At 48.6% G+C, this 22,381-nt stretch overlaps 1 protein-coding gene across 1 annotated transcript in view; it reads right to left on the bottom strand.

The window, feature by feature from the left end:
- Positions 1-5,018, bottom strand: part of RTN4R (reticulon 4 receptor) — a 132,851-nt gene extending 127,833 nt beyond the window's left edge. The window contains exon 1 of the mRNA XM_081174981.1: positions 4,328-5,018. Coding sequence (XP_081031107.1) covers positions 4,328-4,349 — 22 coding nt within the window. The 5' untranslated portion in view covers positions 4,350-5,018. The remainder of the gene's footprint in view (positions 1-4,327) is intronic.
- Between the last annotated feature and the right edge of the window lie 17,363 nt (positions 5,019-22,381).

Genomic DNA, 22,381 nt, shown 5'->3' with positions numbered 1-22,381 from the left:
GTATGGTGGTACCTCAGGTTAAGAACTTGATTTGTTCTGGAGGTCTGTTCTTAACCTGAAACTGCTCTTAACCTGAGGTACCACTTTAGCTAACAGGGCCTCCTGCTGCTGCCGCACCACCGGAGCACGATTTCTGTTCTCATCCTGAAGCAAAGTTCTTAACCCGAGGTACTATTTCTGGGCTAGCGGAGTACGTAAGCTGAAGCGTCTGTAACCTGAAGCATATGTAACCCGAGGTATCACTGTATTGCATCAAATCATTCCCATGGATGACCATAAATAGGAGAAAGGCCTGATTCTGCTGGCAGGAATCAATCAGAAGAATTCAAGGTGGATTTCCCTAAGGAGGGAGTCCCAAAAAGGCAGTGTGGTTTAGTGGTTAGTGTTGGACTAGGACCTTGGAGACCATGGTTTGAATCCCCATGCAGCCAGTAAGCTCACTAGGTGTGATCTTGGGCCAGTCACTGCCCTTCTCAGCCTAACCCACCTCGCAGGGTTGTTGTGCAGATTACAAAAAAGAGAGGGAGAGCCATGTACGCTGCCTCCTTGGAGAAAAAGGTGGTTGATAAATGCAATATATGCTTTTTGCCAGCTGCTGAGACAACTGTGAACCTTTTTGCCCCCCCCCCCCATTACAGTGCATTTTTATTTAACTGCTGTGGTTAATACCATGCATTGCTACAGTACACCTGAAATAAAGGCATGACACAGGAGAAAGCACACCTGCAGTAAAACAAAACTTATTTTGTATAATAATTGATTCTGTACTTTTTACTACTTTGTAAATGCTTTATTTTGGTTCTGCTACTAATTGGAGGAAGGCAACAAGATTCCACCCAGAACTGCCCCCACACAAGGATGTCGTTGCTCCTGCAAGGAGCCGAAACTTCTTCGTGCATTTTAAAAGCGAATCCTCAGGAGGATGAATTCTGTGCTCTTCTTTCAAGCTCTAGTGGAATATAGGTGTCAGCACAGCCCTGGTTGCATCTCTGCTTCTCCTTCAGGGGTGATTTAACAAGAGTGCCAACAAGGGCCTTTTAATCTGTAAAACGAGCCTGCCAGGACAACCTCCCCCCCCCCCCTTGAATCAACACATATCAAGCACTGTTGGTGGGAACATACAGAAGGGCCTGTGGAACTCTCTGCTTGAAGATAACCCTCTGGCTCCCTCTGTGGTGACTTTTCATCACTGCTTTGAAACCTTTTTGATGTATTCTTTTCGGGCAGGGGGAAGAGATCATTTACTGTATATGAGAATTGAATATAACAACAACAACAACCACATTTTCCTGTTCCATTATATATGGAGAGAGGGAGTTTAGTCCAGTGGTTAGAGTATCAGACCGGGGTTCAAATCCTTATTCAGCTATGAAACTCACTGGAAGGCCCTGGGTCAGTCCCTGACTTTCAGCCCAACCAACTTCACAGGGTTGTTGTAGGGATAAAATGAAGAGGAAGAAGACCACCTTGAGCGCCTTGGAGGAATGGTGAGATATAAATGTGATCGGTAAATAAATAGTGTCACAGTTCTTTATTGGCTTCTGAGCACTGCGAGACCTCTCCAAATGAAACTCCTGGGCTGCTTGGTAGCTCACGTTCATTTCAGTGGAGCTCGTCTAGGCAAACTTGCCGCAAATGCTGCCTTGTGGTCCCCCTTATGCCACCATTCCAGGCATCCCAAACCTGCCCCCTGTGGCCAGCCGCCGCCTCTCCTCCGGGCTCTGGGCAGGGCTGCCTCCGCAGCTATCTGATCCCCACGGAGCACAGGTATTTGAGCAGACCTGGAACAAGACTTCATCTCCCTGCAACTGGCAACCCCGTGCACACACAGTTCCCTGCCGAAAGCCAGATGCCTTCCACGCCGATTACATCGGGGGGGGGGGGCATCATCACCCAGTGGAACGAAAGCGACGCCTAACCTACAGAACATGATTTCCTCACTTTGCATGTAATTTCACACACAAAGCCTTAATCCAGTTTAGCGCCTTGATTCCCCCCCCCTTCTTTTTAAATGAAGCTGAGCAGAGGAGCAATTAGCTAGTGATGCTTTGTGCCAGCCCTGGTCATTACACCAACAGACACCCCACTCCCTTTTTCCTTCCTCACCCCACCATTTTTCCCAGGACCATCACAGTGGAGATCAGATCTGCAGGGGCCGGAGGAGGATGAGATGTCATAATCCCCTCTTTCTCCCTCATTCATCCTTTTCTTCCTAACAAAGAGCTTTGGTGCCTTTTGAGGGTGGAGAACATTCCCCACCCACCACCCAAGGAAAAAATACTTCGTGCCCCCTGGAAGGTATTGTACATAGGAATCTGCCTTATCCTGAATCAGGTCATTGGTCCAGCTAACAGTGGCTGTCCAGGATTTCAGACAGGGGATAATCTCAGACTCAACCTGGAGATGCCGGAGATGCTGGAGATGCCAACCTGGAGATGCTGGAGATGCCAATTGAACCTTCTGTGTGTGTAAGAGGCACTCCCACCACGGAGCTACAAACATAGAAAGCCACCTTAAACAGAGCCAGGCCATCTAGCTCAGTATTCCCAACACTGACTGGCAGCAGCTCTCTGGGGTTTCAAGCAGGGGACGTTCCTAGCCCTATCTGGAGATGGTGGATATTGGACCTGGGACCTCCTGGGTGCAAAACAGGCAATTCCACCACCAAACACAGAAAACTGCCTTAAACAGAATCAGATCATAGATCCAACACTGACTGGCAGCAGCTCTCCGGGGTTTCAGGCAGGGGGCATTCCTTCCCAGTCCTGAGGATTGAACCCAAAACCTGTATGCAAAGCAGGTGTTCTAAGGACCAAATATATATCGTTTTAGTTATGAGATATCCCGGAGGTGACACACACAACCCTTTATAAATGCACACTCCCATTAACAGCTCTGTCTAATCAGATTGCTCTTGCCTAGATGGAATGTCACGTTATCCCTGCGGTGTTCAGACAAGCTCTGGGAAACTTTGGCCAACTCCATGGAGCTTGCAGCGCAGCTTTCTCCTGCCAGGGAAGGAAATGCTGCTAAAATACTTGATGCTCTGGGTGGTGGTGGCAATACTCCTAAAATGGCCATGGGGTCTTTTCCACTAACAACACCTTCCATCATAAAGTTCCCCCTGTTCGACACAGGAAAGGAGCGAAAGATTGCCTCCTGCATCCACACGCCGAGGAAATGCACCGCTGGGGGGGGGGGAAACACGCGGAGGGACCACTGCCCGCCCCCGTCTTTCCACGCTGGCCAGGCAAGAGCGCCTCTGCAGACACCTGCTGGAGCCGCAGACCGTCAGGACCTCTGGGGGGCGCTCTTGAGAAGCCCATGAAAGATACGGGGCCCGACCTAAAGCAAGCCCCTTCAAGCGCGAGAAGGAGGTGGGATCTGAACTGGCAAGCCAGGAACACGGAACTTCTGCATCTCCAAAGCTATTTTTGAGGGGGTAAAATGCTAACCCTTTAGGCTCTCTCCACCTGGGGGAGATGTTGTTTCTCTAACAGCCAAGCTGCCCCAAACTGGCGACTAGCAAAAAGAGCTATTTTGGACACACACGCTAAACAGCATTTCCTTTCATTGGAGGCCTTTGACTGAACCTCAGGCCATTTATTCCACCTCCCCTCAACCTGCTTTGGGGTCCGAGCTGAAAATGATTGAGATGGAGTTCTTTCTCCCCGGCAGACACATTTTCCCCGGCAGACACTCCCCCCTGCAATAGCACAAAAGCCTGGCATGGAGGAGGGTAGACAGAAAGACGATGATAATAATCCCCCGCTCCGCGCGCTCAAATCCGGGCGCAGCGCGCCGTCCGTTCTACATTCCTTGTAAACGCGCCAACGTCGAACTAGATTCTCCTCTACACACAAACGCACGTCCAGGGAGGAATTCTGCGCCAAGCGGGGCGGGGGAAGGGGGGGGAGAGAAGCAAAGGTCCTTCAAGGGCGCGGTAGGTCCCGCGAGCACACCCCTCCCCAAAGAAAAGACACAAACACACCGTCTATCCTCTCCGGACTTTCAGCAGGCGATGGCAAGTCTCCGTAGCCTGCCTCTTTGAAAAGGGCACAGTTGGCAAACGCTTTTCCCCGACGCCCCTCGCCTTAAGTTAGACGGCTCCCCCCTCCCTCGAAGTTGGCCCCCGCCGTCCCCCCTCCTTCCCAGAGCTTCCACAGCCCGCGACAAAGTTGCCTCCTCGGAACTTCTCCCCGCGCCGCGCGCAAAGGAAACCCCGACGGCCACACTCTTTCATCTCCCCTCTCCAGTCCATATTTGTGTGTGTCCCCACCTAAAAAAAAATTCCCCTTTGTGTCTCTTCCTCCGTGCCGTCACTTACCTTCAGCGATCGCCCTCTTCATTTTAGGGGCTCGGGAAAGGCACGGCTCGGAGGGCAACGGGGGGGACGCAGCGGCAAATCCTTCCCAAAAGAAACGCAGCGGAGCCTCATGCAAACTTCCACCCGGGCGCGGGCACGACGACGGGGATGCTGCTGCTGCCTTTGACGGCGACAAGCCCGATGCCCGCCTGGCTCATCGGGCTAGCGAGGCGGTTCGCTCCTGCGGCCGGAGGAGCCAGCATCCAGGCAGAAGGGACTGAGGGAGGAGACGCCCCGCGCGCTGTGGCTCACACCAACGCGCCGGCGGCTGCGACGCAGGAAAAAAGAGGCAGGCGCTGGTTCCACCGAGCGCGTCCGCCCTGCTTTGCCTCGGCTCCGCTTCTGCTGGTCTTGCCCTCCCGGCGTCAGGGTAGGGAGGAGCGGGTAGTTGTTTTTTGTGTGGCGAGGCTTTCCCAGCTGGGAAAGGGCGCGCGATCCGGGGCTCGGAGAAGGAGGGACGGTGGCGCTGGCGAGGCTGGTTTCGGCTGCTCCGGCGGGGGGACTGAAAGGTGATGAATGTTTTATGGGATCATGTGGTTTGACGTGAGAGGAATCGGCCTAGATCGGATTTACTGGCTGGAGGAGGGAGAGGGAGGAGGGAGGGGCCGCCGCCGCCGCCGCGCGCTCCGGCGAGGGGGGCGCACGCGGAGCGCGTTAGGGAGTCCTGCAGAAAAACGGGGAGCGCTTGGCCGGAGCGGGCTGGGCTGTGACTAGACGTCGCTCTCCACCACCACCAGGGGCTTGCCTGCGGGGAGACGAGGGGGCCAGCGGCACCTGGCCCCCACCCACCCACAATACACGCGCGAGATGTATGGGTCCCGGGAGCCTCTCTCCAAAGAGAAATCACTTCGGACTTGTTCGGAGGCGTGTTTGAAGATAGGAGAGTGCGAGGAAGACCCTTCAGGACTATGACAGGGCTCCGTTTGGGCTGGGAAAGGGTTTGGAACTGATGGGAGGTGCGCGGGGGGGGGGGGGTTGACAGAAGAGAAGACTGCAGCAGCGATGTTTCTCCCGGCCCGGGTCTGTCCGCTGTCCGCGGCAGCACGCTGGCCTAGGCGACGAGGCTGGCAGCTCATTCCTGGAGGGACGGTGCCACCTATAGGACGCCGAGGAGAGAATCCGGACTGACTGTGCAGGGGGGCGGGGGCGCGTCGGAGTGCAGGCGCATCTCTGCCTTCTGCTTCAGAGAATAGACATCTCATTCTTGCCTATGAAGCGAGACTCCGTCCTGGGAGGCATCGAGCACACTCCACGCCCACCCGAGGACACTCCCGCACCCGCATTTCCCAATGCTTCCTACCCTGGATGTCTGAATCTCTCGAATATCGGTTCCTCACACTTCTGGGACAGGGTGACTCATTCCTCATCACCCCCCTCAGAGCTTGACACGCATGAGACCCATTTTGAGAAGGGGGTGGGGTAAACAGAAGGAAATTGTTTGTGTCCTCAGACACACAAACACATACACAGTCCCCCCTCGCGTGCCTTATGCTTGGTATGCAAGCTCTAATCCATATTAGTGATTTGTTGGGACAACAAAACCAGCAGCTTGAAATGGGAGTTAATCTAGATTAATCTGCTCTGAAAGGGGACAGGGACTTTCGCTCTTAACTCTCTGTGTTTTAATGTCCTCTTATCGCACCACACTGATTTGAAAGACTACACAGCGAGTTTTTTTTTACCTGCTCTAATTCACCTCTTGGGAATACAGGAGCTTGAGGCAAAAAGTCCCGACTTCAAAGGGGACCTTCCTCTGATACGATGGTGGCTGGTGCCCATTGGTTGTGGTAGGGCAGAAGACAAGGAGCCCAACATTAGGGGGAGCCAGAGAGCATAAGAGACGGGACAAACAAAGGTGGGGCCAGTGTCAATAATAGGTGGGGGCAGCTATTTCTAATTTTGTCTCCATCCTCCCCACTGCTGAGTTCTACAAGGGCCACACTGAGACTGAGGAGGAGGAGGAGGAGGAAGTTGATGGGCAGTTCTTCCACTCCCCCAAGACTGTAGGCAACTAAGAAGCAGCACTGTAGTGGTGCAGAGTCAGGGGAAGTCAAAGGCCTGTGACTATTTTTGCAGCAGGGTCCCTTCTCCTTTGAGGAAAAGGTTCACTATAAATGCAGTCAATCAGTTATAAGATATCAGTGTGCATAGGGTCACCTCCTGAAGCCTGCATACTCCTGCCCCACAGGGTAAACTTTGGGTCACAAAAACACCCATGACACCCACCCCCTTTCAGATGCTTTGGCATGCTGCCCAGCCCAAACGCTCCTTTCCATGCAAGCCACTCTCAAGACTGATGCCCCCATGCCACTGACTGCCAAGACCTGCAAATAAGAAGGTGGGGCCTTTGAAGCCTCCTGCTGCTGGTAGAGATGCCTGGGGTGAGGTGGCTTTGATCGCAGCATCAACACCCCAACAGATCTTGCTTCTCCATTCATCATGGAGCAAACACGCCTCTGTGTCTCCAGCTTCCAGCCTGATTCCAGCTCAGCTCAGTTCACACACACAGTGCTGGCTATTGTTCTCCAAGAGAGCTAGGCGAGTGGGGTGGAGGGAAGGCTCACTTATTAGCCCAAAGAGCACTATTACTTAGCTGCAACTCTTGCAACCTGGCTGCTTCTTTGGGGATGCTGATGAGGATACCTTAGTGGCCAGCTAAGGTCCCTGTGTTACAAGGAAACTTGTCTGTTTCAGCAAGCTCCTCTTGATTCTCAAGCTCACTGGGTATCCAAAGAACTGGAAGACTGACACACACACACCCCAACCCACAACAATAACACAAACACAAAATCCATTCAAATCCAACACAGATGCCAGCTGGGATGAATATTTCAGAAGGTTTGTTGAAAGAGGAACGTCTTGAGCAGTTGCTGAAATGCCAATAGAAGGAATGCCCACCCCCACCCCACCCCAATATGCAGTGGGAGAATGTTTCAGAAAGCAGTTACCACCTCACTAAAAGACTGATTCCAACATCATACAGAGCAGACTTCCTGAGAGGATGATCTCTGCGGGATACTGTCTCCTGCAGAATACAGTATTCAATTGGGCATATAAGGGATGGGGTGAAATTTAGGTATCCTGGACGGTATTGGGCTTTGTACAGCAAACACAACACCTTGAACCTTACCTGGTAGCTATTTGGCAGTTAAGGCAATTGCTTTAGCTGCTCCATATGTGTTGGCCATTTTCTGTCCCAGCTGCAGCATCTGGTCAGCCCCAAGGGCAGCCCCCCCCCCCACTGAACATCAGAAGAGCATGCTGGATCAGGCCAATGACCATCTAGTTCAACATCCTGTTCTCATAATGGCTACCCAGATCCCTGCAGGAAATCCAGAAGCAGGATCCAAGCACAACAGCACTCTCCCTGTCATTTTCAACTGTGGAGGCAGAGGCTTGACATCTTGGCTAGTAGTCAGCGATAGTCCTCCAGGAATTTGTCTAATCATCTTTTAAAGCCATCTAGGTTGGTGGCTATTACTGCCTCCTGCAGATGCAATTTCCGTAGTCTACCTATGCCCTGTATAATAAATAATAATAAATTTTGTAAAAGTCCTTCCTTTAATCTACCCTGAATCTTCCAGCCTTCAGCTTCACTGTAGGTCCAAGTGGGAGATAAACTTAGAGCATAAAGCTCATTATTCTCCACTAAACTAATGCACCATTAAAAAGCTCAAATTTTCAATAAACTGATTGTCTTTCTTCCCCAACTCATGCTACATTACCAAAAGAAATTGGTCGCATGAGCGGTGTGTCCCAAACTCTCAGAAGCCACTCATCGATGGAGGGAAGATTAATCTTTTTCCCATCTAAAACTCCAAACCATACAAGCCACAATCAATAAACGAACCATTGTTTCTCAGTCTTCAAGCAAAGCCATACGTCTGACATCGTGAAATAAAAGGACTCTTGGATCTAGCGGCTGTGTATGCCCTGAAATGCTTTTGATTTCATTTACAACAGAAACACTGTTGCTTGTGAGTTGAGAACATGACCGAAATATGTGATATATATATTTGCTCTAAGGGAACGAACATCTCCAGCAATCATCCTTCACCGCTGTGGATTCTGTTCCACCTGAACGATGCTAAATATCAACTGAGCAGAATTTTCACGGAGGAAAAGGCTATAAATGGCTACTAGCCCTGATGGCTGTGCTCTGCCTCCATGGACAGAGGCAGGAATGCTCCTGAATCTCAATTGCTAGAAGCCACAGGAGGAGAGATGGCTGGGGTCAGGCGCCCCTTCTGTGTTTCCCAGAAGAGCCATTTGATTGGCCACTGTGAGATCTCAGGATGCTGGACCAGATGGACCACTGGCCTGATCCTGCAGCTCTCTTCATATGTTCTCCATTTTAGAGGGGAAAGAAGCTTTCCTTAAAATTCACACACAGATTGTTCCATGTACAGATGCGCATTTTCATATCAAGAACATTAACCTCCTCCTCCAACTAAATCAATTCCCTGATTATCCTGGTGTGTATTTTTGACCATCTCCATGCCATCAAATATTTAATATAGTCATACCTCTTGTTACGTTTGCTTCAGGTTAAATCTTTTCAGGTTGCGTTCCACGGCAACCCGGAAGTACTGGAAAGGGTTACTTCTGGGTTTCACCACTCGCGTATGCACAGAAGCTCAAAATGACGTCACGCGCATGCACAGAAGTGGCAAATCGCAACCCCTGCACGCGCAGATGCACGTTGCGTTCTGATCATGTTGCGAACGGGGCTCTGGAACAGATCCCGTTCACAACCAGAGGTACCACTGTATATCCGGATCAAAACTTATTTGACTGATTATTGGAGAGTCATACAACAGAAATGGTACTGGGAACAAAATTTTGACAATAATAACCCCGTGCCAAACTTTTAAATGCTGAAATGTTGGTTGGGATGGTGTGGCCTTGTTTATTTCATTACATTTCTGAGTCGCTTCCGTGAGGATTGGGGACCAGGAAGCAACTCCAGTCTTCTGTCTTTGACCCAGGCTGTGGAGCCTGGAAGGTTTTAGATAACAGCAGGTTGGTGCATCCTGAGAATGACAGACTGATGGATGGCAAATCACCACACAACCAATTCCACTGAGCTCATTTTCAGTTCGAAAGAGAGCAAACTTCACTCTGATCCTGATGAGCTTTGGTGCCATAATTATAGGCTCATCCCTCCCTAATTCTTAATTATAGTATGGCACAGCCTTCTGCTTAGAATCAAGAGTCTTGATTGAAGGCTACATAGCTGCTCTCTTTGGGTAGCGCTGTGATGGAGAAAGGTCTTAGAGAGAGGAACAGAAAGGAAGGTTGTGACTTTGCTCCTGCCCAACACATTGAGAGGGAGGTGCTTACTTGAAAGTAGGAAAGAGACCTTTATTCAAGCTGGCTGGTGGTGGCAAGAACATGAGAAGAACCTTGTGATGGCCTGGGATTCAGACTCGGATGCTGAACCTGAGGGATCCCAGCCTGCACAGGATTCCCCACCTCCAGAACCAGCTGAGCCGGGGCTGGGGCTTGAGCCTGAAGGGTCCTCACCTGTGCTGGATCCTCAGGTGCAGGCATCAGCTGAGTCTGCTCTGGCTCCTGAGGTGATGGAGGACCCATTGCCTGCAGGTGCTCCACTCTCAGCCCCGTCAGAGGAACCAGAGGTGGCCTCTGGGTCCGGTAACCCTCCAGCCTCTCCTGAGCTGCAGAGGCTCAGGGCAGAGAGGCGGAGGGAACTAAGTTCCTGCAGGAGGAGTGCTCGCCTTCAGGCCAGGAGAGGCGAGTCACCTGTGGACCGCAGCCGCCCTATGCTCGGGGCAGATAAAAGCCAGCCAGCCCCAGTCCCAAGTTGCGGGAGCAACATTGTTGGTTGCTAGTTCCTGCCCGAACCTTGTCCTGCTTGAGCTCCTGACCCGCCCTGGCTCCCTGCTTGCATGCCTGTTCCTGACTTCACCTGACTGCCTGCCCTGCACCCAGCTTCAGCTACTACGGACTGTCTCCACATTGCAATTTTGACCACGGACTGGACTTGGACCTTGCCTCTCGAGTAACCCACTGGACCAGCACAAACCTGCTGGCCCAGACACCCACTTCCTCATTCGTCATCTCTTCTACGGGTGGCGCTGAGGGCCCTTTGCTTCAGAGCCCTTTGCTCTCCTACTTTTAAGACTCGCTGGGTTCTGGGAGAAGGTGGGTCTGGAATGCTTTCTAGTGATAACGTGTCAGCCAGCTGCTCCAGGTCTGCTTCCTCCTCCTCTCCCATTATTTCCCAGGTTTTCCCCCTCGTCTTCCTCTGAGCTGTGATCTCCCTCAAACCCCTGTTGTAATTCTGAACTGTCTTCTTCTCTGGAAGGGTCAGGCTGGGGTGGTGGTCTCCACCATTGCTCCTCTGCCCAGTCCCTGACAGGCAGGAGGAGGAGGAGGAAGAGGGGGTGCTGGCACAGTAGGCCATGGAAATCAAGCTGCTGTGAGATGCCCAGATATGGCATCATGACATCAGACACGCTGTTGCGACATCACATGCAACATTGGCCTCCTCAATCTCTTACCTGGGTTGGCATGCCTGCCTCCAGGTGTTCTGGACCAGCTGTGCTGCCTGGGACTGATGTTGGGATGGGCAAATCTGTCAGTTTCAGCCTCTCTCTGTTTCTCATTTCTCCTATCTTAGGTTCAGTTCTCCACATATTCATATCAGTTTGAGATTGTTCTTTAAAAAGAAAAGACCCCCATGAAAAATCATCAGCATTTTGGTGGGCCTCTGCATAATTTTGCAAAGCAATTCCACAAAACAATATGCAGCATTGCCTAATAGACGCATATTTTTTTTGCAAATTTTCCTAAATATAATGCATTCATCTGTGTTATCTTCACATGTTTTTATGCACTGTTTCCTCTTGAAAATGCATTTTTAGACACATTGGTTGGCTTTAAATGCAATCGGAATCTAGACATCTGGAACATGGGAAGTCCCAAATTTTTAATTTTTTATTTACAATTGGAATACTGTATATAATTGGTGTATTGATATTATGGTAATTTGGATTGATTTGATTTGATTTTTCATTAATTGGAAGATTCTTATTGAAAATGAATAAAATTTTAACAAACAAAAAAATGCAATTGGAATCAAATTCCTCCTTTGCGCATTAAGTAAAGATAATGTGCAAAAATGCATCCTATCGGGGGGAAATAATTTTGCAAAGAAATGTGTCCATTAGGAAATATTGCATATAAACTTGTGTATATTAGGTGACATCATCTGATGAATGTTTATGAGGACTTTTAAAAAACCACCAACTTTTGCCAAAATGTGGAGAATTAAACTTTAGGGTGGAGATATGAGAAGCTCAGAGAAACTGAAATTGACTGAGTTCATATCCATATCAGACATTTAGGGTACAGTGGTACCTCAGGTTACAGACACTTCAGGTTACAGACACTTCAGGTTACAGACTCTGCTAACCCAGAAATAGTACCTCGGGTTAAGAACTTTGCTTCAGGATGAGAACAGAAATCGTGCGGTGGCAGCGCAGCGACAGCGGGAAGCCCCATTAGCTAAAGTGGTGCTTCAGGTTAAGAACAGTTTCAGGTTAAGAACAGACCGACAGAACGAATTAAGTTCTTAACCTGAGGTACCACTGTATTATTACAGCAGTTTAAACTGGCAGGGCTTCCCCCAAAGAATCCTGGGAACTGTAGTATGTTAAGGAGTTGTTAAAAGACCCTCCTTTTCCCCTCCCAGTTACAATTCCCAGAGTTTTTGTTGTTTATATCCCGCCTTTTCCAATACCAGAACTCAAGCCAGCTTACCCAAATTAAACCAGCATGAAAAGCAAAAACGATGCTGCCGACATCAGATGCCATCAGATTTCTCCGGACATTTTTTTGCCGATTTCTGCCTGGGCACTGCTTTCGGATGCAATATTCTGGATATGTCCAGGAAATTCCAGACGTATGGCAGCCCTAAACTAGATGACCTTCAGGGTCACTTCCAACACTATAATTCTATGAGTCTCTATGAGTCTCTCTGCTGCTGAACCAGGGCCCTCCCCTGGTTATGTGGCCTTTGCCAGATTTGAGAGTCCTAGCAAATACCCACCCTCCCACTTTCTGGAGCCAGCCCTGCTGTGAGTTAACCCACAAAACGTCGAGGTCTCCCAGAGATTAAACATAGCTGATCTGGTATGGCGCATCACAGCTTTTGCCTGGGAAGAGAGAACGGGCCTAACCATAAGCAGCACCTAGCTGGGGAGACGACGACAGCCAGCCCCGAGATATGAATAAGTGCTAATTGAATTCTGAGATCTGGGCAGAGGAGGGGGGCAGGACCTGCACGCAGAGTGGGGGGCTTCTCTACTCTGAGGCTCAGCCAATGATGGCATCCACCGGAAAGATGCAGATTTTTAATATTATTATTTTTTTAAAAGCCAGCTTTGGAAGGCAAACAGATTTTTTGGTTGGGAGGTGAAAAGATGTGAGGGCCCAGAAATAGAAGAAAGGGGTAGGCGGAGTGTTGAGTGCCTGCTGTCATCAAAGGAAAGTATAGGGCACTTTTTTGTGGGGGGGGGGGGGAAGGGTGGCCAACCTTGAATGCAGATGCAACACAAAGCCCAGCCTGGTGGGACAATCAGAGCATGCTCCTTTGGCCCCAAAAGAGAGGGAGGAGGGAAGACACATCGCTCGTGCATCATTGAAGAAAAAGGCATTGTGAGATATTTTATATATATATATATATATATATATATATATATATATATATATATATATATATATATATATATATATATATATTTGCTTTCGTAGATTTTCACGGGTACAGGAATGTAGGTTTTGGTGTCTTCGGGTGTCTTCCCGTGTAAGAGTTGGGGTGTCTAGGCGACGTTTCGACGAGGTCTCACTCGTCATCTTCAGGCTGGTGCTTTCGGCTTCTTGTTACTGGAACAGAGCAAGATCTCAGTGTTTGAGTTCCTATAAATACTGTTGAGGGGGTGTGGTGTATGGCCTCCAACGTTCTGGGCAGAGAGGAAGTTCCCAGGTTAGTGTGCCTTTTCTTCTTTTGTTCATTAATTACTTGAGGGATATCTTGAGTGATTTCTTGAGTGATAATCTGAGTACCACTTAGGAGGGTCATTAGGTGTGGATTAGTTGCTAAAGCTTTCGTGTCTTGACCTCTTGAGCTTGTGAAGAGTTTTTCTGAGAAGATGGCTGTACTGCACTTAGTTGTGCTCTGGCTTGGCTTCGTGTATAGGGGCGAGCTGTGGTTTTGTGCCCTGTGTCAGCCAGATCTGTGTAGGGATTGCAGGGGGGTGCAGCATCCGGAGGTGCCACTATGGTTTGGCTACTGGATGGTGTCTGTAATTTATCTGTGGAGAGGGTCTGGGTTTGGGTCTGGTGTGGTTGATTGGAGATGGCGTTCTGTGTGCTTCTGGTTCTGGTGTCGGTTTTTGTGGGGAGGGCTATTTTCCAGATGTCTGGCAGGCGGGACGTATCGTCACGCTTGTTCATGTTGTGAGGGTGTTTCTCTATCTCGATGGCTTCCATGATTATTCTCTTGTGGTGGTGTTCCATGTTAAAGAGCAATTTGGAATCTGAAAAATTAATTTCGTGTCCTGTTTCTTTCATGTGTTGGTAAAGAGAGGAAGTTTTTTCTTCTTTTTTGACGGCATTCTTGTGTTCTGCGATACGTGCATTTATTCGTCTGTTTGTTTGTCCAATGTACGTGGCTGGGCAGACTTTGCAGGGTATTTCATAGACCCCTTGGTTTTCTAACTGGATTTTATCTTTGGGGTTTCTGAGGATATTGGCTATTTTTTGGTTGGTGCAAAAGGCTGTTTTGATATTGTGTTTATGGAGGATTTTGCTAATTTTATCTGTAGTGCCCTTGATATAAGGAAGGAGGGCCATGCCATTGTTTTCTTCTGTGTCTTGGTTTTTGGGGGGTGTTTCTTTTTGGATTAGCTTCGTAACCCTGTTTTGCTGGTATCCGTTGGCGATTAACACATTTGAAAGATTCTGTAACTCAGTTGTCAAGTGGTCTTTGTCAGCCAGGCGTTTGGTTCTGGAGATGAGACCCAAACCCAGACCCTCTCCACAGATAAATTACAGACACCATCCAGTAGCCAAACCATAGTGGCACCTCCGGATGCTGCACCCCCCTGCAATCCCTACACAGATCTGGCTGACACAGGGCACAAAACCACAGCTCGCCCCTATACACGAAGCCAAGCCAGAGCACAACTAAGTGCAGTACAGCCATCTTCTCAGAAAAACTCTTCACAAGCTCAAGAGGTCAAGACACGAAAGCTTTAGCAACTAATCCACACCTAATGACCCTCCTAAGTGGTACTCAGATTATCACTCAAGAAATCACTCAAGATATCCCTCAAGTAATTAATGAACAAAAGAAGAAAAGGCACACTAACCTGGGAACTTCCTCTCTGCCCAGAACGTTGGAGGCCATACACCACACCCCCTCAACAGTATTTATAGGAACTCAAACACTGAGATCTTGCTCTGTTCCAGTAACAAGAAGCCGAAAGCACCAGCCTGAAGATGACGAGTGAGACCTCGTCGAAACGTCGCCTAGACACCCCAACTCTTACACGGGAAGACACCCGAAGACACCAAAACCTACATATATATATATATATATATATATATATATATATATATATATATCTCTGAGCAGAGAGGCACAGGATGTGACTGGATCTACAAAGAAGGGACATCAAAGCTGCAGAGAAGGTACCAAACTGGACTGTGAAGCAGGTCTTATAGACAGGCCAGGGTTGAGATGGAAATGCAGGTATGAAATGCTAAGAGGAAGCCAGGCATGGGTTTTGTTTAAACTGCACTGTGGTTGTACAGTGGTACCTCGGTTTACATACGCTTCAGGTTACAGACTCTGCTAACCCAGAAATATTACCTCGGGTTAAGAACTTTGCTTCAGGATGAGAACAGAAATCGTACTCCGGCGGCGCGGCGGCAGCGGGAGGCCCCATTAGCTAAAGTGGTGCTTCAGGTTAAGAACAGTTTCAGGTTAAGAACGGACCTCCAGAACGAATTAAGTACATAACCAGAGGTACCACTGTATATGATGGGTTCCCCCACCCCCGTGCACCTGCCAGTTCAGCCTGGGCTGTTAGGCAGAATGGGGCAATAGCTTGACAATCTCAGCCAGCCCCTCCTGTAGGGATGTGTATAGATGCTAGGAGGGGATACGGTATATCCTACCTTATTCACGTTTGTGACTTCAGCAAAGTGCATCCCTTTGCAGCTTAAAAGGGAAGCTTAGATAGACTGGTTTTAGTCTTTTCATTTAAGTAATCCGGGATGCTCTAAGGCAGACTGGATTCTCCTGGTATTTTCCCCTTTTCTCCCCCATAAAACAACAATTACACAGACAATCTTGCAAAAAGGTAAAAACTGCATTTACTCCCTCGGAATACTCATTGAAGAGGAACAGATACAGCAGCTTTGTTCAGGCAGTCTTAAAATAGTGATTCAGTTACAATACTTAAGTCGAGCTTAAAATGGAGTCTGAGCTGTAGCTCAGGCTTAGCCATTTGTTTCTTCTCAACAAATTTCTTGGTGATGAGATGAAGAGGTCGGAGTGAAGAGAGGCAAAAAAAGAGGATGCATCTAGGCAGGTAAGAGAATATATATATAGGTATGCCCTCCCCCTGTCAGAGCACAGTGGGAGGGACTCTCAGAGCTCTCTCTAGCAAAGTTACAGGAAAACTCTGTGAGCTTCAGCTCCTATCATGTGCCTATCTAGCAAACTTGCTGCTTCTTCTTCTTTGGTGATCCCTCGTAGCTGAGTAAGATTGTCTTCCATAAACACAGTTTTAAAAGTGAGCCCGCAAGTGACTGTGGAGGCCAATTCTGGATCCACACGTCCTTCCACAGTGGGGACATAGGTTTCTGGGTGGGAGTTGATCACAGTGTGGATTTGCGAAGCGTGCCTTCCTCTTAGCACATTTCTCCCTTGTGTCCCTTGAGTTCGAGTCTTCAAAGCCCATGACACCTTTGGTAAAGGCTGTTCTCCAATTGGAGCGCTCACAGGCCAGTGTTTCCCAGTTGTCAGTGTTTATACTACATTTATTAAGATTTGCCTTGAGAGAGTCTTTAAACCTCTTTTGTTAACCAACAGCTTTACGCTTTCCGTTTTTAAGTTCGGAACAGAGAAGTTGTGCTGGAAGACAATAATCAGGCATCTGCACAACATGACCAGTCCAATGAAGTTGATGTTGAAGAATTATTGCTTTGACGCTGGTGATCTTTGCTTCTTCCAGTACACTGGTATTTGTTGGTTTGACTGCATTGTCAATATCCCACACCTCCACCTGACTGCCTTCTTGCCTACAGCCAGGGGACAGCGCTGCTGTACTCAGCTCCCATTGGGGCATCCAGTTCCCTGCCATGAGGACAGGATGCCAGACTAAATGGGCCATTGGTGTGGTCCTGCCTGCATGTTCTTCTGGTGTTCTTAATGCTTCTGGAAAACACAGGTGGGGAAAGTGCTCTTGTGTTTGAGTCCTGCTTGCTGACTTCCCATTGGTGCATCTGGGCGGCCACTGGGGGAACAGGATGCTGGACTAGGTGGGCCACTGGCCTGATCCCGCAGGCTCTTCTTATGCTCCTAGATCCTTCCATCCCTACTCACCAACACCAGCAAACTTGCCCCTGGAAGGCAAAATAGCCCAGCTCCCACCAACAGAGCCAGTCGTTCCAGAAATCCCACTTCCTACTGGGGGGGGGGGAGCACTTACATTTGCCTAATGCTTTGTCAAACTGCCCAGGATCTCAGATTGACGCTATCAGGTTTATAAAATGGCATCAGCTTCAGATGGTGAGATATTGACGTGTTGCCTGTATTCATAGCTCTATAAAACTATTTTACAGTGATATAATAACCCTAAATATGGCCTGTATTGGCAAGTGTGGATTTGCAACTGGGGGTGCTTTATCCATGATGAAATACATACCACCACCACCCCATTCCTACCCACCCCCCAGGCATCAATACAGGATTCTTGATGGAGTCAAGTAAACAGCCACTTTCCTTCAATATCCCTCTCTCTGCTATGGGTCACAAACACATCAATATAGATCCATTGCCGTCTCTCTAGAATGAGGCATAAATCAAGGGGGGCAGTTTTCCCTTGAGAAAGAGCGTTTTCTTATTAGAACAGTGGAAAGCAAGATCTGGGGTGTTTGCTAACAAGTTTCATAATCTGCAAGGCTAATGACAGCTTCACGCCTCCCCCAGAAACCTTTGCAGGGATGATTTGCATCTCTGGGCAAGAAAGGGGGGCTGGAGAAAGGAGAGGGCAATGGTTTTTGTTGTTGCTCATCCTGATCCCGTTGATGTAGTGGAAGGAGGGGCACACCTAGCATATGCTTCAGGGTTGACAGAGGTTCTTAAGAGGAGAGTTACTGGGGTTTGCAAGAGAGAAGTGTGACTTTCGGCTGGGCTCCCTAGTGGATTGGCAGAGCAAAGAAATTCATCTGCCCTTGCTTTGCTGCTCATCAGGGCTAAAAGCCAGGTCCAGCATCAACAGCTGATGATGACCTGCCTAGTCTGCACCCCCTAAAATATTGGTGCTTACCTAGTCTCTCTCTCCCCCCCCCCACTCTAAAAATTCATGCTCCTGCTGTTTGGAGGTTAAGAACATAGGAAGAGTCTGATGGGTCAGGCCAAACAGATGCCCGAAAGGGAAGCTCACTAGCAGGACCTGGGTGCAACAGCAGTGCTCTCCCCATTTGTGATGATGATGATGATGATGATGATGATGATGATGATGATAATAATAATAATAATAATAATAATAATAATAATAATAATCCGTCCACTCTGGGTGGCTTCCAACAAAATATTAAAATACAGTGGTCTGTTAAACATTAAAAGCTTCCCTAAACAGGGCTGCCTTCATATGTCTTCTAAAAGTCTGGTAGTTGGTCTTCTCATTGACATCTGGTGGGAGGGCATTCCACAGGGCAGGTGCCACTACCAAGAAGGCCCTCTGCATGGTTCCCTATAATTTGGCATCTCGCAGTGAGGGAATCACCAGAAGGCCCTCGGCGCTGGACCTCAGTGTCCGGGCAGATCAATGGGGATGGAGACGCTCCTTCAGATATACTGGGCTGAGAGCGTTTAGGGCTTTAAAGGTCAGCACCAACACTTTGAATTGTGCTCAGAAACGTACTGGGAGCCAATATACTCACTGGCATTTTCTGCCTCTTATTAGTGGGGGTAGATCATAGTCATCATGGTTAGTAACCATTGATGCAGTCCAGCATCCTAACCTCTTTTAAAAAAAGGAATAGGCAAATTCATGAAGGACAAAGCTACCAGTGACTACTGACCATGATGGCTCTGTGCTGCTTCCACTGTGCTACAATTTCTGGAGCTCCCCAGGGAGAGTGTTTGATTGTTAAGCCACCCTGATAATTGTAGCTCTGACAGGGGAAATGGGGGGTGGGCAATCTCTTAACAACTCTCAGCACCCTCAACAAACTACAGCTCCCAGGAAAGCTATGACAGTTTAAAGGGTTGTGGGTGGCACTGTGGTCTAAACCACTGAGCCTCTTGGGCTTGCTGATCAGAAGGTTGGCAGTTCAAATCCTCACTATGGGGTGAGCTCCCGTTGCTCTGTCCCAGCTCTTGTCAACCTAGCAGTTTGAAAGCACGCCAGTGCAAGTAGATAAATAGGTACCGTTGGGGCGGGAAGGTAAATGGTGTTTCCATGCACTCTGGTTTCCGTCACGGTGTCCTGTTGCACCAGAAGCGGTTTAGTCCTGCTGGCCACATGACCTGGAAAGCTGTCTGTGGACAAACACCAGCTCCCTTTGACTGGCCTTAACCATCCAGGGGTCCTTTACTTTTTTACCTATGACAGTTTAAAGTGGTATAAAACTGCTTTAAATATACAGTGGTACCTCAAGTTAAGAACTTAATTTGTTCTGGAGGTCCGTTCTTAACTTGAAACTGTTCTTAACCTGAGGTACCACTTCAGCTAATGGGGCCTCCTGCTGCTGCCGCGCCTCTGGAGCACGATTTCTGTTCTCATTCTGAAGCAAAGTTCTTAACCCAAGGTATTATTTCTGGGTTAGCGGAGTCTGTTACCTGAAGCGTCTGTAACCTGAAGCATCTGTAACCTGAGGTACCACTGTATAATAGATGGGACCTACGGATTTTGGAAATTTGAATGAGGGAGGTTCGTATTAAACCCCATTTTGCATTAAATTGCTCACTGGATTGAATTTTACTGCTTGTTTGTTTGTCGCATTTGTATCCCACCTTTTTCTTCACAGAGCTCAAGGTGGCATACATGGTTTCCCCCTCCTCATTTTATCCCCACAAAAGTCCTCTGAGGTAGGTTGGTCAGAGAGTGAGTGTCCGGCCCAAGGTCCAGCCCAAGCCAGCTTCTTGGCTGTGTGGAGATTTGAACCCTGGTCTCCCAGATCACACACTAAGCACTACATCCCAGTGACTTCCCTGCAGGGCTGCCAACTTGAATAAAGGATGAGGGGGGAGGTAAGCAACCACCCCAGGTAATCAATCACATGACTCTACACACACACACCATTTGAATGGCAATGCCCATCAACATTTTTTTGGGGGGGGGGGCACTCCCTCCTATGCTTTCCCACATCCGTACTATAGCTTCAAGATTCCTACTCACGACGATCTTTCCAGCATGGCCGTGAGCTGTGTTGGCTAAAAAAATCTTTGCAGCGATAAGGCTTGTTTTTCAGGCACGATGGATTCCTATAAGCTCTGTTGAGCCAACAATAGCGAGAGCTGAAGCCTTTGGAAAAAAGATTGATACCTGGCAAATAGAAGCTGGAGTGCATTTAATTCTGTTTAGCTATAAGCCTTCCTGCACACACATGACCGCGGATCCTCTTTGCAAAGGTCACCGCGATATAGAATGGTCATCATCTGTAACAAAGCTGCTTAACCATTGAGAACTTGTTGCATCCAAAGCAAATGTTTGAAAGAAGAGGAAAGCAGAAAGTGGCATATATGCGTTGGGAGTGGGGTGCGGGGCATGCTCAGATCATGGGATCAGATCCAGCACCCTCTACTTGATAGCAATAAGAGCCCTTGTACTAGGGAATGTCAGAGCTGAAAGGTTGAGCGACAAAGGAATCCAGCCCAACAGTTGTACAACAGCTGATTTATTTGGAGCCTATTGTTATGCAGAGTGTGCAGACTGTGCTTTGTGCATTTGGTTAGAGAGCAGACTTTACCTGTTGCAATCACACACAGAGAGGGATGCATGTAGAATAAGAAAATAACATTGTTTATTATAGGAAGTAATGTAACTTGGATGGAAAATGTGTTTGGTTCAAAGCCAACTAACTAATCCAGAGAAGAGAAAAGCAGCAATGCTTGCTCAGTTGTTCTCAGAGGTTAGAGGCAAGCCGTGGCATAGCATGGGGGGCATAGGGGCGGTTGCCCCAGGCGCAACATTCTTAGGGGTACAAAATTTCAACACCTGGTGCTGCTTCAATACAGCTGCACACTTTTGTTGCTGGGCGTTGTTGAAAATGGCTTCTTCATGTGAACCAGGAAGAGACATCTCCAGACAATGGAACGACTCTCCTTTTCTTATCTCAGCAGCTACAATTTCCCGGGTGACACACACACTGTTAGGAAGTTGAATGCGCATGAATACTCCATCAGTTTCCCTCCCTCCGCACGGCCTCGGGTGCTGGCAACCCATGCTATGCCACTGGAGCCAAGGCAACCTCTCATCTTGAGGTCTGAGAGAGAAGTGTGAGGAGGAGGAAGTTGTAAGCAGGATGCAACCTAAGGCATATCAGTCTAAACTGTGAAGGAGAGGGAGGTCGCATAGAGGTCCGTTGCATAAAAATCTTCAGTAAAGGACTTGTGTTTTCTCCTGTGCAACAAGGTTCCACCAGGGCAGAAAGTCTGCCGTGAAGTGAGAGCTTTGTGGCTCATTGGGTATCTGAACCCTGGACTCCCAGCTGCTTGCCCAATTCCCTAACCATTATGGCTACCAGCTCCCATCAGCCCCAACCAGCACAGCTTTGTGGGACAAAGATTTCTGCCTGGAATCCAGAAGAACCACTGCCTATTAGTGAAGATGATGCTAGAGAAGATGGACCAAGGGGCTGGGCTAAGGAGTAACTCAGGGTGAGTGCCTCTGCCTTGCATGCAGAAAGTACCAGGTTCAATCCCCAGCCACTCTGTGGCTCAAACCCTAGAGAGGTGCTGCCAATCAGTGTGGACAGGACTGAGCTAGATGATCCAGTGGTCTGACTCAGTTATAAGGAAGCTTTCTATGATAGGACAAGGGATGCAACTCAGTGGTAGAGCATCTGCTTTGTATGTAGAAAGTTGCAGGTTCAATCCCCAATGGCACTCCAGGGATGGTTGAGAGCCCTGCTTAAACCCTGCCAAGCCACTGCCAGTCAGTGTGGACAATAGTTAGATGGACCAATAGTTTGACCCAGTATAATGCAGTTTCCCATGTTCCTAATGTACCCAACTGTTCATTTGAATACTTTGTCTCCAGATCTCTCATCATTCTGGTCGCTTTTCTCTGCGCACGATCCTGTGACGTCCTCCTTTAATGTGGCGCTCAGAGCTGGCTGAAACAGAGAGAGCAGAGTTTGGCTGCTCCAAAAGCAGGTGGGAGAGTGAGGGATAAACAGGTGGAATGACTCTACTCCAGCCAGATCCATGGCAATTCATCTTCATTCCCGCTATTAAGCAGAATGTCACTTCCAATCCACCAGAGCTCACAGCTCAGGTGTCAAAGTCTTTGGAGACATCCAGGTGACACTCCAGAAATTGAGGCACTGCTGTTCCTTCTATCTTCTCAGAGCAGCCGTTTAGTTAGATCAATTTGCAGCTGATATTTGCAAAACATCTCTCCCTCTCCCTCTCCACCCCCCACCCCCGCTCTCTCACTCACACACTTGTTTTCCTAGGAGAAAAGAGTGTCTCCTTCTATGAGAGAAGCAGAAGAACTTTTCTGATCAAAGAAAGAACTGATCATTTTG

The sequence above is a fragment of the Podarcis bocagei genome (genome assembly GCF_964188305.1).
Source record: "Podarcis bocagei genome assembly, chromosome: 16".
NCBI classification, from domain to species: Eukaryota; Metazoa; Chordata; class Lepidosauria; order Squamata; family Lacertidae; genus Podarcis; species Podarcis bocagei.
Note: the sequence above shows the minus strand (reverse complement) of the source record. Positions and strands in the feature narration are given on the sequence as shown.